Source organism: Saccopteryx leptura, chromosome X (genome assembly GCF_036850995.1).
Source record: "Saccopteryx leptura isolate mSacLep1 chromosome X, mSacLep1_pri_phased_curated, whole genome shotgun sequence".
Taxonomy (NCBI): domain Eukaryota; kingdom Metazoa; phylum Chordata; class Mammalia; order Chiroptera; family Emballonuridae; genus Saccopteryx; species Saccopteryx leptura.
In genome coordinates this window covers 93,191,848-93,204,698 of record NC_089516.1, presented here as the reverse complement: position 1 = coordinate 93,204,698, position 12,851 = coordinate 93,191,848, and the positions used below count along the sequence as shown (strand labels likewise).

Sequence of the window (12,851 nt, the reverse complement as noted above, 5' to 3'; positions counted from 1 at the left end):
CTCCTGCACTGCTGACGAGAATGCAGATTTCTACAGCCACTGTGGAAAACAGTATGGTGTTTCCTTAAAAAATTAAAAATGTAACTGCTTTTTGACCCAGCTATCCCACTATTAGGAACATATCCTAAGAACACCATATCACTGAGTCAAAAGAAGATATGCATTCCCATGTTTATTGTAGCATTGTTTACAATAGCTAAGATCTGGAAACAGCCCAAGTGTCTGTCAATGGATGAGTGGATTAAAAAGAAGTGGTATCTATATACAATGGAATATTATGCTGCTGTGAAAGAGAAGGAAATTTTACTTTTTGCAATGGCATGGATAGACCTGGAGATTATTACTCTAAGTGAAAGAAGCCAGGCAGAGAAAGAGGATATCATATGATCTCACTTATATGTGGAATCTAATGGACAAGGTGAACTGAGGAACAGAATAGAAACAGAGGAAGGGTCACCAGGAGCAGAGGGACAGCTGTCAGAGAAAAGAGGGATGAAGGTATGAGATAAGAGAAAGTGAAGGGATTTGTGAAATTATATATGCATAACACATAGATACAAATAACAGGACAGCAAATCTCAGAGGCAATGGGGGAGGGATTTAATGGGAGAGGGGCAAAAAGGGTGAAATGGGGGACCCAGGTATGAGGGGTGAAGGTGTTATATTGAGTGAGACACTTGAATTTATGTCAACACAATAAATTAAAATTAATAATTTTTTTTAATTATGTCAATCGCACCATTCCTATGTAAATTCTAAATGAATAATAGCTGATAAAACACCAGGCATATAACTTTTGTAGAAAAAGGGTTCTTTGCTTAAGTAAGCCATGTCCATTTTTCTTGTGCAACTCGATGAACACACCTTTAAAATATGGGTACCTACCCTCAAGGGAGCCCATAATCTTGCTAAGGATCATGTAACCTACCCTGCACTGGGCTTTCTCTTTATATAATCTTCCTTAGGTTCCCTCTGTAATTTAAAATGAATAAAAGAAGCTGCAGGCTGTCATAATAAGAAGTATTTGTTTTATTTTATTTATTTTATATTAATTTATTTTATTTTATTTTACTTTTTCAATCTGTTGAGATCTTGCTTCCAGGTCTATCCTGTTTCGCTCAAATAAATTTTTATAAAAATTCCTGCAGGTTGAATTTCCTTATTGAGATGTAGGTAGGCCCTGAGAAGTAGGTTAGAGCACAGAGTGTGGGAGAGAGGCAGAGTGGTCAAAGGGTGTGGATAGAAGGTGCAGAAGGTGCAGAAGTTTGGGATAAAGCACATCATTTTAATTTATAACAACTGCTAATGTATTTAAATTTTTCCAGTTAAATTTAGACCCCAAAGTACATGGGTTAATATTAATCTTGGTCAAAAAGAAAACAAAGCCCTGGTTGGTTGGCCCTGTTGGTAGAACATTGGCCAAACGTGTGGAAGGTCCTGGGTTCAATTCCCCATCCAGACACACAGAAGTGCCCATCTGCTTCTCCATCCCTCCCCCTCTGGCTTCCCTCTCTCCCTCTCTCTTCTCCCCTCCTGAAGCCAAGGCTCAATTAGAGCAAGTTTTCCCAGGGTTCTAAGGATGGTTCCATGGATTCTGCCTCAGGTGCTCAAATGGCTCCAGTTGCAATGGAGTTACGCCCCAGATGGGCAGAGCATTGCCACTTAGTGAGCTTACCGTGTGAATCTCAGTGGAGTGCACGCTGTAGTCTGTCTCTGACTCCCCTCCTGTCACTAAAAAACAACAAAACACCTGGAGACACAGATTCTTCAGAATAAAATCGATACCTAATCACCTTTGTAATCTTCATCTAGCTTTTTCTCACCATTGGCAGTTTTAAAGGACTCCTCATTAAACATTATCCCACTGATTGTTGGGACTGTTCTCCTCATCCTAAGGACGCCACCCCTTATTTTTGCTTCCCCAGTCCTAAATCAGTAAAGACAGCTTTTAGTAACATGTAGGTTAAAAGTGGTCTGTCTCACACTCACCCCTTCTCCAACCATTCCCCACACCCATGCCTCCCCTATCCCCATGTCTTCCTCCACACACCCCCACACACACCCTGGTGTGGAAGGTGTACACTAAGTGCCCAGAAAGGTGAGGAAACATCGCTTCATTGATAGCAGTCAAAGGAAACCAATTAAACTGTCAAATCTTTTATTAAGGAGACAGTATTATCATTTACTTTTAAATCAAATGGCGTACTTCTCAGTATATGTTCGAGCTAATAATTCGTATTTGGCCCTATCCTTTAAGTAGATTTTCGTGATTTCTGGAACCAAAATATCTTCCATAACAGGTTCAGATAACATGGAGCAGATTGCCTGTAGTAGTTTGGCAACTGTAACTATTGGTGACCAGTCCAAAGTAAGGAGATTCATACAGACAATCCCGTGTCCATTAATATTAGGGTGGTAAATTTTGGTGGTAAATTGAATCTGGGGTGGTTTAAAGGGGTAATCGTATGGAAAAACCATCTTTAAGGTAAAGATTCCTCCTTCGTAAGGGCTGTCGCTCGGCCCTATTATAATTGCTTGCCACTTGAACATGTTGTCAGCAATTGGCCCTGCAGAGCAACCCACTGGGGGATTCTGAGAAATATGAAGGAACTCATTTTTCAGGCGTTTTAGGGCCATAGAGTGCTCCATAGGGCCGATCCGTGTCCAGAAGCTTCCCTGTAGAGAGAAGGAGGGGGAGATTGTGGGGAAGGGGGAGCAACAACCCGCCAAGAGGGTGGATGAGCGGGCTGAAGCTGGGCCATGTAGAGGGGATGATGGGGGGCAGGGATGGTGGCAGAGAGGGGGTTGAGGGAGGAGAGGGTGGGAACTGCTCCAGACTGACGGGCTACTGGACCCCTGCTGGCTCCACCACCACTGCCTCCACTGCAGCTGCCGCCCCCTCCCAGCTCTCCTCACCTGGAGACACTGAGCTAAGACACTGAGCCACCCGGATCCCGAGCTATCTCGAAGTGCTACCAGCAACTGACAGGACCACTCCTGCCCAGGCCGCCGCTCGCCTCTGCTGTGTACTTTTGGTTGCTTGGTGACAGTAGAGCATCCTTTCTGTGACATCGCAGGGTCCATGATAATGACCCTACTATGGTAATAGAGGAAGTGGGGGCAGTTTAGAGAGGCGAGTTGAAGTGAGAGAAAGTGGTTGGAGGGAGGGATTATGGAAGGGAATGGAAGGGGAGATTCAGTGTGGGTGGAACCACTATGGTGGAATGGAGGGGCACACAGTGTGAGAGGGATGATTATGGGGTAATAGAGGGGTATGTAGTGTGAAAGAGACCCTTATTGGGGAATGGAGGAGCACACAGTGTGGGAGAAACCATTATAGGGGGATGGAGGGGCACACAGTGTGGGAAGGACCATTATGGGGAAATTGAGCGGGGATACATTGTGGGAGGTACCATTATGGGAGAATGGGGTGTCACACAATATAGGAAGGACCATTATGGAATAATGGGGGTTCACAAAGTGTGGGAGGAACCATTATGGGGGAATGGAGGGACACACAGTGTGGGAGATACCATTATCAGGGAATGAAAGGGCACACAGTGTGGGAGGACAAATATGGGAGAATACAAAAGGGGACCTAGAAGTCTGGGAGTTTGGAGGAAGCCCAGCCTGCCTGGCTTACCCAGTGCTTCTGCTGTGGAATTCCCTCCACCCCTCACTCACCCAGATTCACCTATCATTAACATTTTACCCCATTAGCTTTATACTGATTTCTCTACCTGTCATTCTGGCTTGTGTGTTTCGTCTGCGTCTTTCTATGTATACCTATACATCTGAAAATAATAAACCTTTGTTTTGTAATATTAACCCATCTACTTTGAAGTCTAAATAAATCATGGCCCTTAATAAACAGGGCCTTCCCCCCACAAACAAATAGTACATCCTTCAGGGTGATTCTACACATAAGCAATCATTTTGCACATATATCACTAACAAATATATCTTCATATACTTGTGGAAATGTCCAAATCTTCATTGTTGCTTACGAAGCAACTATGGAATTTTAGTCAACCCACCAAAAGTATTTATGCATCCCCCTTCACCTCCCCCTCACTTCAGGCCAGCACTGTAAACTGTCCCCGGCTACTGACTTGATGAAGTCATTAATATGCGCTCTGTGACATAACAGAAAACTTCTCCTACCCTTAACTTATGATGTGCAGAAAAGGCAAGCTGCAGGGTGAGGCAGCCCCTGCAGGCATGGCCATGTCAGTAGGTGGCAGCACCTAGGGACAGCGCGGCATCCAGGCAGCTCAGTCTCTGAGCAGCAGAGTGTCCACGTGAGGAGAGCTGGGAGGGAGCGGCAGCCACAGCGGAAGCAGTGGTGGTGGAGCTAGGGACCAGGCGGATCATAGGTTCCAGTAGCCCATCAGTCCAGGCCAGTTCCCACTCTCTCCTCCTTCAACCTCCTCTCCGCCACCATCCCTGTCCCCTGTCACCCTTTTCATCCACCCACTTGACAGGTTGCTCCTCCCCTAGCACATGGTGTCCCCCTTTTTCTCCCCACAGGGAAACCTGTGGACGAGGATCGACGCCATGGCGCACCCCGAGGCCAAGGCCGTGAGGCGGCTCACCAAGGAGCTCCTTGATATGTCACGGAACCCCCCAGAGCACTACTCTGTGGGGCCTGTGGGAGACAACCTGCTTGAGTGGGAAGGAAATATCATGGGGCTCAAGGACAGCCCCTACGAGAGAGGAGTTTTCATCATCAAGATGAATTTTCCGTGGGATTATCCCATCAGCCCACCCAAGATCACATTTACCACCCCAATTTACCACCCCAATGTTGATAGACATGGGGCTGTCTCTATGGATCTCCTCTGGTTGGGATGGTCCCTGACGATTACAATTTCCCAAATATTGCAATCAGTCAGATCCTTGTTGTGTCAGCCTGTTCTAGATGACATGACTTATGTAGAAATTGGGGGCTTATACTTAGAGGATAGAGCGAAGTTTCATTCAAAAGCTCGAGAACTTACTGGTAAGTACACCATGTAATAAGGAAGTAAATGATAACACCGTCACTTTAAATAAAACATTTGGAAGTTCAACTGGTTGTCTTTTTACTACTATCAATGAAGTGATGTTTCCTCATCTTTCTGGACACCCAGTATACACCTTCCACACCAGGGTGTGTGTGGAGGGGAGGGGGGAGTCCTGGGGACGGGGCGTGGTTGGGGGAGGGGTGAGTGTGAGACAGACCACTTTTAACCTACATGTTACTAAAAGCTGTCTTTACTGATTTAGGACTGGGGAAGCGAAAATAAGGGATGGTGTCCTTAGGATGAAGAGAAAAGTCCCAACAATCAGTGGGATAATGTTTAATGAGGAATCCTTTAGAACTGACAATGGTGAGAAAAAAAACTAGATGAAGATTAAAAAGGTGATTAGGTATAGATTTTATTCTGAAGAGCCTGTGTCTCCGGGTGTTTTTTTGCTGCTGCTGCTGTTGTTCCTGTTGTTTCTTAGTGAGAGGGGAGTTAGAGACAGACTCTCACAGGTGCCCAACTGGGAGTTTAGATGTTACTTTATTGGCCAGTTTAACCTGCGCAGGGGCAAGCTCTCAAGGTGTCCGGAGACACCGTACCCACAAGGAGCTGCAAATGAGAGTCACGCCTGGCACTTACAGCTAGGTCCTTATATAGCCTAAGTGAGCAAGCATTAAACAGAAGCAGATGTGGCAGTTAGCTATTCACTAGGGAGGTCGCACGCAGCATAGCAACAGGGGCCGGCATAGCAACAGGGGCTGGGTTTAGCTTAGTGGCGAATTTCAAACATAAACTTCTTTGTTCTCAGCCTCACAGGGGCCCTATCAGCACTCCCTGTTCCTGCTCCTTCAATAGTTACACTCTGGCAGCCACAGCAGGGCCCTGTCGGCACCTCCCTGTTCCTGCTCCAGAATGTTACACTCTGGCAGCCACAGCACGCCTCCCCGAATCTAACATTCCCTCATCTCTTTTGGACATAAATCAAACCCTTGATTCTTCATCAGTGGGGAGAATGGTGTAAGGTTGGGACAGAACCATTACCTTTACTACAACTACCCTCTTCTTTATGAACGCAAGGGGACCTTATTAAGGATTATTGGTCCAAAGGTAAGAGCCAATAAGAATAATAGGAGGGGTCCAGCAATTGTGGATATGAGGGTAGTTAACTAAGGAGAAGTGTTGAACATAGAGGCATACTAGCTAGGGCTGTCTTCTTCTAGGTTCCTGTTCTTTAATCTGTTTACAAGTATCTTGATATTCTCTCTAATTACTCTACAGTGGTTAGCGTAAAAACAACATTCTTCTCTTAAGGCAGCACACAGTCCTCCTTGCTCAAGGAGGAGGAGGTCTAGCCCTCTCCTATTCTGAAGGGCTACTTCAGCTAGGGAGTCTATTTGCTTCTCGAGGTATATTACCTGGTTTTGGAGAAGCACAATATCTTTGGAGAATGTCTTGGATAGCTGTCTGAGGGTAAGTTCCCCTTGAATGAGGGATGCTGTCCCTACTGCTGCTGACCCTACAATTCCTATGGTAGCTATGATAGGGATAAGGAGTGGAGCTCGTTTTGCCTGCCTCGGGGGAGCAACAAGGAATTTGGGGTTTCCCCCATACAGATATACCTGTGGAATAATATAAGCACTTACACAAAGTTCAGGATGAGTGGGGACTATACACTTGAAGATACCTTGAGTGCACACAAACTATAGTCCTTCAGGTGCCTTTGTTACTTTTGGGCCCTCTAGGGTGGCAGGTAGGGTTTCTTGGTTAGGGCAATAGTCACTGTAATTGGAATTACCTAAGGTGAAATTTGCCAGGAGGTAGCAGGTTCCTTTCCCAGGTGTTATTCTGTGCTATAACTGTGCCATCTGCTGTCCTGATTAAAACCTATTCCTGCAACTCTAGTCCCTTACTGGGTAAACAATAAAAAGTCATCAGTCCTAAGTGGAGGAGAAGGTGAGCTTTAGAGGCTCTCCAGGGGTCTGCTTGACTTGCCATCTCCGAGATCCTTTGGCAGGTGGTTGGGCCGGCTTCACGTGGGAGGGGTGGACCTAGTAGGGCTTTTCAGCTACCTTAATAGCTGTGGGTGTACTCAGGATCACCTGGAACGGTCTATTCTACCGTGGCTTAAGGTTGCCCCGTCTGTGGTTGAGAATCCACACCTACTGTCCAGGCTCCGGTGGCTCCGGTAGTCGGGAGCTGTGTTTTGCATTCGATTGGGCTGATCTCTGGAAGGCCTGTACCTTGCTTCTGATGTGTTGCAGGGCCTGCAAGGACTTGAGGAAATTATAATTAGAAATCTCTAATTCCCCTCTGGTCAATCGAGGTACAAGGGGCACAGGTTGCCCAAATAAGATTTCATAAGGGGTCCATTTATTGAGATAGGGGGTACATCTGGTTCTAAAAAGGGTGAAAGGGAGGAGCTCAACCTAGTTTTCGCCGGTCTCCCCTCTCAGCTTAATTATAGTTTCCTTCAGAATCCTGTTCATTCTTTCTACCTGTCCTGAACTTCAGGGCCTATAAATGCAATGCAATTTCCAATTAATACCTAACTTAGTGGCTAATTCTTGAGATATCCTGAATATGAATGCAGGTCTATTGTCTGATCCTAGGGTGAGGGGAATGCTATACCTAGGTATGATTTCCCTTAATACGACTTTGCAGACTGTGGAAGCAGCCTCTTGCGTGGGGAATGCTTCCACCTATCCTGAGAAGGTGTCTAATAATACTAATAGATACTTATAACCTGACTTCCTAGGGGTCATCTCTGTGAAATCTATTTCCTACAGTTCTCCTGGAGCTTTCCCCTGATACCTCACAAAGGGGGGTAGCTTCTTATTCTGCGCATTTACTCTGGCACAGATGCTGCACCTCGAGACAATGGAGTGGACAATATCCCTGATGTTGGGCCCTACATAATACTTCCTGATAAGTTGTTCTAGCTTGTTTTGTCCTATATGGGTACTAGTATGAATATCTCCTACTATTTCTCTTACTATTCCCTGGGGTAAATAGAGCCAGGAGTCAGGAAACTCTATCTATCCCTGCTGATTTTTCATCCCTTTCAACTACATCCCTTCCTGCTCTTCTTCTGGGGAATATCTAGGATCCGGAGGTAGCATTGGCTTAGGCAGCAATGGCAGAAGGCTTTCTTGTGGCCCAGTGGCTGCCTCTCTTGCAGCTGAGTCTGCTAGGTTGTTACCCTTTACAATAGGAGAGTCCCCTCTCTGGTGTCCTTTACAGTGGATGATGGCAACTTTGGTAGGTAGCCAAATGGCATTTAGGAGGGCAAGAATTTCATTGCAATTTTTAAGGTCTTTTCCCCCTGCTGTCAGTAAGCCTCTCTCCTTGTATATGCCCCCGTGGACATGGGCAGTGGCAAATGCATATCGGCTGTCAGTGTAGATGTTGGCAACTTTTCCCTCTGCTATCTGTAAGGCTCGGGTTAGTCCTATTAGCTCTGCCCTTTGTGCAGATGTTCCTGCGGGCAGTGCTTTCTGCCACAGGACCTTATTTTCTGTGGTCACTGCTGCCCCTGCATATTGCTGTACATCCTTAATTAAACTGCTCCCGTCAGTAAAGAGGGTCAGGTCTACCTTCCCATATGCTTGATCCCTTAAGTCCGGGCGGGAGCCAGTCACTCTGTCAAGGATTTGTTTGCAACTGTGGACTAAAGTAGAGTCCAGTATTGGCAACAGGGTCACTGGGTTCAGGGCAGCAGTTTTGAGGAATTGAACAGATGGAGGGTTCAGCAGCTGAGTCTGATAATGCATTAGCCGCGCATTAGATAGCCACCTGTCAGGAGGTGCTCGCAGCACTTGCCCTACGTAGTATTCCCTAATGACTTTGATGTCCTGCCCTAAAGTCAATTTACTAGCCTCCTTGACTAGTATGGAGGTGGCAGCAAGTGCCCTCAGACATGTTGGCCATCCTGAGGCTACAGGATCAAGTTTCTTGGACAGATAGGTGACAGGCCTCTTCCACGGCCCAAGTTCCTGGCTCAGTACCCCTAAAGCTATAAATAGCTGAAAGGGTTTGGCCAGCTCTGGCAGGGCCAAAGCTGGGGCAGCCACCAGGGCCTCTTTAAGTGCTTGGAATGCTTGCTTCTCCTTATCTGTCCATGTGAACTGTTCTTCCTTACCCCTGGTTAGTTCGTGCAGGGGTTCAGCTAGTTCTGCAAAGCCTAATATCTACAGTCAGCAGTATCCTACTGCACCCAGGGATTCTCGTACCTGTCTCTTGTTAGTAGGCTCGGGGATCTGCAAGACCATCTGAATTCGCTGGCTGGACAATGTCCTTTGCCCTCCCTGTAAGTTATACCCCAAATAACTTACAGTTTTCATCACAATCTGGGCCTTCTTGGCGGAGACTCGATACCCCATTCGCCCGAGATCTTGTAGCAGGTCCGAGGTAGCTTCCTCACACTCTCCTTAGTCCTTGGCAGCTATGAGGATGTCATCCACATACTGGAGCAGTACGATCGACAGATGGGAGGAGCAGAAAGCCCGCAGATCTTTGCTGAGGGCTTCATTAAAAATGGTGGGGGAATTCTTAAACCCTTGTGGTAGTCTGGTCCAAGTGAACTGCCCCACCAGTCTATTATCTGGGTCATTCTATTCAAAGGCAAAGATCTCTTGGCTCTGAGGTGCCAGGGGAATACAAAAGAAGGCATCCTTCAAATCCAGGATAGAGTAATAGGTATGGGTTGGGGGCAATGAGTTCAGTAAGGTATATGGGTTAGGCACCGTGGGATGAATAGTCTCAACCTGTGCATTTACCTCCCGCAAGTCCTGGACCGGACGATAGTCTTGGCTCCCCGGTTTCTGGACGGGAAGCAGCGGGGTGTTCCAGGCTGATTGGCACCTTCGAAGGATGCCTGCCTCCAGCAGGCGTTGCAAGTGCCGGGCGATTCCCTGTCTAGCTCGGGCTGGGACCGGGTACTGCCTGATCCTAACTGGTCTAGCAGTGCTAAGCAGTTGCACCAGGACAGGCGGTTGGTGAGCGGCCAAACCTGCGGTGTTGGTTTCCGCCTAAACCTCAGGCACCTAGGCACGCAGGGCGTCTGGAACCCCTTCCTCAGCCTCCTTACCTTCTAAGACGGTGGCAAGTAAGTGTTCTTCAGACAGTGGGACAGTTACTTCCATGCTGACCTCTGCCTCTTTGTTCCCCATAGGGCTTTCCTCCCTTTGGAAGGTTATGGTGGCCTGAAGTTTCTGCAATAAGTCCCTTCCAAGCAGTGGGTAAGGGCAGTCTGGAATGACTAGGAAAGAGTGGGTGATGGTGCCTCGACCTAAGTCAGTAATTCTTGTGGTGGCCCATGGGTAGGCTTCTGCTTTGCCCATTGCCCCTATTATCTTAGTAGTTGCCTTCTGCATCTGGCCCTGTGTCTGAATAGGTAGCTCCCATGTCAGACTGTTAAGGTGACTATGGGCTCCTGGGAGCTGATGGGAATGGAGCCCTGGCCCCGTCAGTCTAAGGTTTGGAGCAAGACCTCTGGGGCTTGTTTTGGCCTCTGGCTGTTGGCCCTCAACTTTTGGTACTCTCTCTTCTAGTGTCCTTTCTCCTTGCAATAGGCGCATTGATCCTTGTCTATTCGCTGTCCTTGGCCCTTCCTCTGTCCCCCTTTTCCTTTGGGGGGAGGTTTCTGAGCAGCAATCAGGATCTTGGCTACCTCCTTTGCTCTGCCAACCTCCGGATCATCCCTGTTAATATATACTTTCTGGGCTATTTCTAATAGCTTACTCCTATTTTCTCCTTCAAATCCCTCTATCTTCTGAAGCTTTTTCCTAATATCTGAAGTGGCCTGAGTCACAAAGGCTATATTTACTAGTCTCCTGTTCTCTTCTGCCTCAGGATCTAGAGGGGTATATACTCTATAAGCCTCTATGAGTCTTTCTAGAAAGGCTGCTGGGGATTCCTCTCTTCCCTGGATGACCTCACTTACCTTGCTAAAGTTGGTTGGCTTTCTAGCTGCTGCCTTGAGCCCCTTCAACAGAGCCCGGCGATACTGGAGGAGCGTGTCCCTTCCCCCAGCGGTATTAGGGTCCCAGGTAGGAGGTTGAGATGGGAGAACATCTTCTATTTCCCTTCTTCCCTCCCAAGTTTCCCTTTCTTCTCCTAATACTGCCTTAGCAGCTTCTCTCATTATTCTGTCCCTTTCTTCAGAAGTGAAGAGGGTTTGTAAAATCTGCTAACAATCGTCCCATGTGGGCTGATGGGTCCTAAAAATGGTCTCAAGGAGAGATATTAGTCCCTGAGGTTTCATGGAAAATGGGGGATTCTGATGTTTCCAATTGTATAAATCACTAGTGGAAAAAGGCACATAGATGAGGTGAGGAGATGCCCGTGGGCCAGCATCTGGTGCCGGTGGCACCTCCCGGAGAGGCAAAATGGCTGCGCCTCCCAGAGAAGGAGGCAAAATGGCTGCGCCTCCCGGAGAAGGAGGCAAAATGGCTGCGCCTCCCGGAGAAGGAGGCAAAATGGCTGCGCCTCCCGGAGATGGAGGCAAAATGGCTGCGCCTCCCGGAGATGGAGGCAAAATGGCTGCACCTACCCACACATCCATATATAGGTATTGGTCTGGGTGAGGAGCCCTATAGACTGTGGCTCTGACAGCAAAAAAGTTGGAAGGTCAAAAGTGCCCTCTGTGGGCCATCCAACATTAACTGTAGGCCATTCCAGCTGGCTCAAGGTCCAGAGGAAACCTGGACTCGGCTGCGGACCTCCATACCCCTGAGCCCTCTTCTGGGAATCAGAAAAATTCTTCAACAGGCACTCGAGCAGGGATCCTGGCACAGACTCCTGTTGTACCATCCTAGATGACTCAGGAATAATGAGAAAGGGTAGGATACAGGCAACACACACTATTAACACAAGGAACGCACTTGTCTCTCACACTCAACTCAGTCATTTGAGCTCAGACAAAATGCAGCGCAGCACAGCACAAAAAGGATTCCTAATGTGACTGGTCACTCCCAAAGTTAACAATTTCAAATATCCAAATTTCAGAGAGCGGCGTCCCACTTCTGAAAGCCCTGGGTGGGTTACCAGCAGCGTCCCACCTACCATCTCAGGATTGTGTGCTCTGGAGCCCAAAAGCCAAACCAAATGAGGATCCTCCATGAATACTTACTCAGCTCGAGCTGAAACTCCTTCCAGTCTCCGACCCAAAACTCCTCCGAGGGAGAATCCCGGGCGAGCCTCCAAAAATGTTGCATCCACTGAGTACGAGAACAAATGTCGGAGACTTTCAGGAGTTTAGATGTTACTTTATTGGCCAGTTTAACCTGCGCAGGGGCAAGCTCTCAAAGTGTCCGGAGACACCATACCCACAAGGAGCTGCAAATGAGAGTCACGCCTGGCACTTACAGCTAGGTCCTTATATAGCCTAAGTGAGCAAGCATTAAACAGAAGAAACAGAAGCGGATGTGGCAGTTAGCTATTCGCTAGGGAGGTCGCACGCAGCATAGAAACAGGGGCTGGCATAGCAACAGGGGCCAGGTTTAGCTTAGTGGCAAATTTCAAACATAAACTTTGTTCTCAGCCTCACAGGGGCCCTATCAGCACTCCCTGTTCCTGCTCCTTCAATAGTTACACTCTGGCAGCCACAGCAGGGCCCTATCAGCACCTCCCTGTTCCTGCTCTAAAATGTTACACTCTGGCAGCCACAGCATGCCTCCCCGAATCTAACAGGATCCACCTGGCAAGCCCACTAGGGGGAGATGTTCTGCCCATCTGGGGCCGCTGCTCAGTTGCAACAAGAACCATTTTAGCACCCAAGGCGGAGGCCATGGAGCCATCCTCAGCACACAGGATCAACTTGCTTGAATGAGCCATGGCTGAGGG

General features: G+C 47.7%; 1 protein-coding gene across 1 annotated transcript; it reads left to right on the top strand.

Moving 5' to 3' along the window:
- Positions 1-4,557: 4,557 nt before the first annotated feature.
- LOC136386420 (ubiquitin-conjugating enzyme E2-17 kDa-like) lies at positions 4,558-12,130 on the top strand. The gene is made up of 2 exons (XM_066357843.1): positions 4,558-5,002; positions 12,015-12,130. Exons 1-2 carry the CDS (start codon positions 4,558-4,560, stop codon positions 12,128-12,130), a joined length of 561 nt encoding a protein of 186 aa, XP_066213940.1.
- Positions 12,131-12,851: the final 721 nt, after the last annotated feature.

Bases quoted from the DNA above. Each gene is read 5' to 3' on its own strand.
- LOC136386420 (XM_066357843.1), top strand. From the start codon at position 4,558: ATGGCGCACCCCGAGGCCAAGGCCGTGAGGCGGCTCACCAAGGAGCTC. The intron at 5,003-12,014 runs GTAAGTACACCA...TCCAAATTTCAG, and splicing joins AAAAGCTCGAGAACTTACTG to AGAGCGGCGTCCCACTTCTG.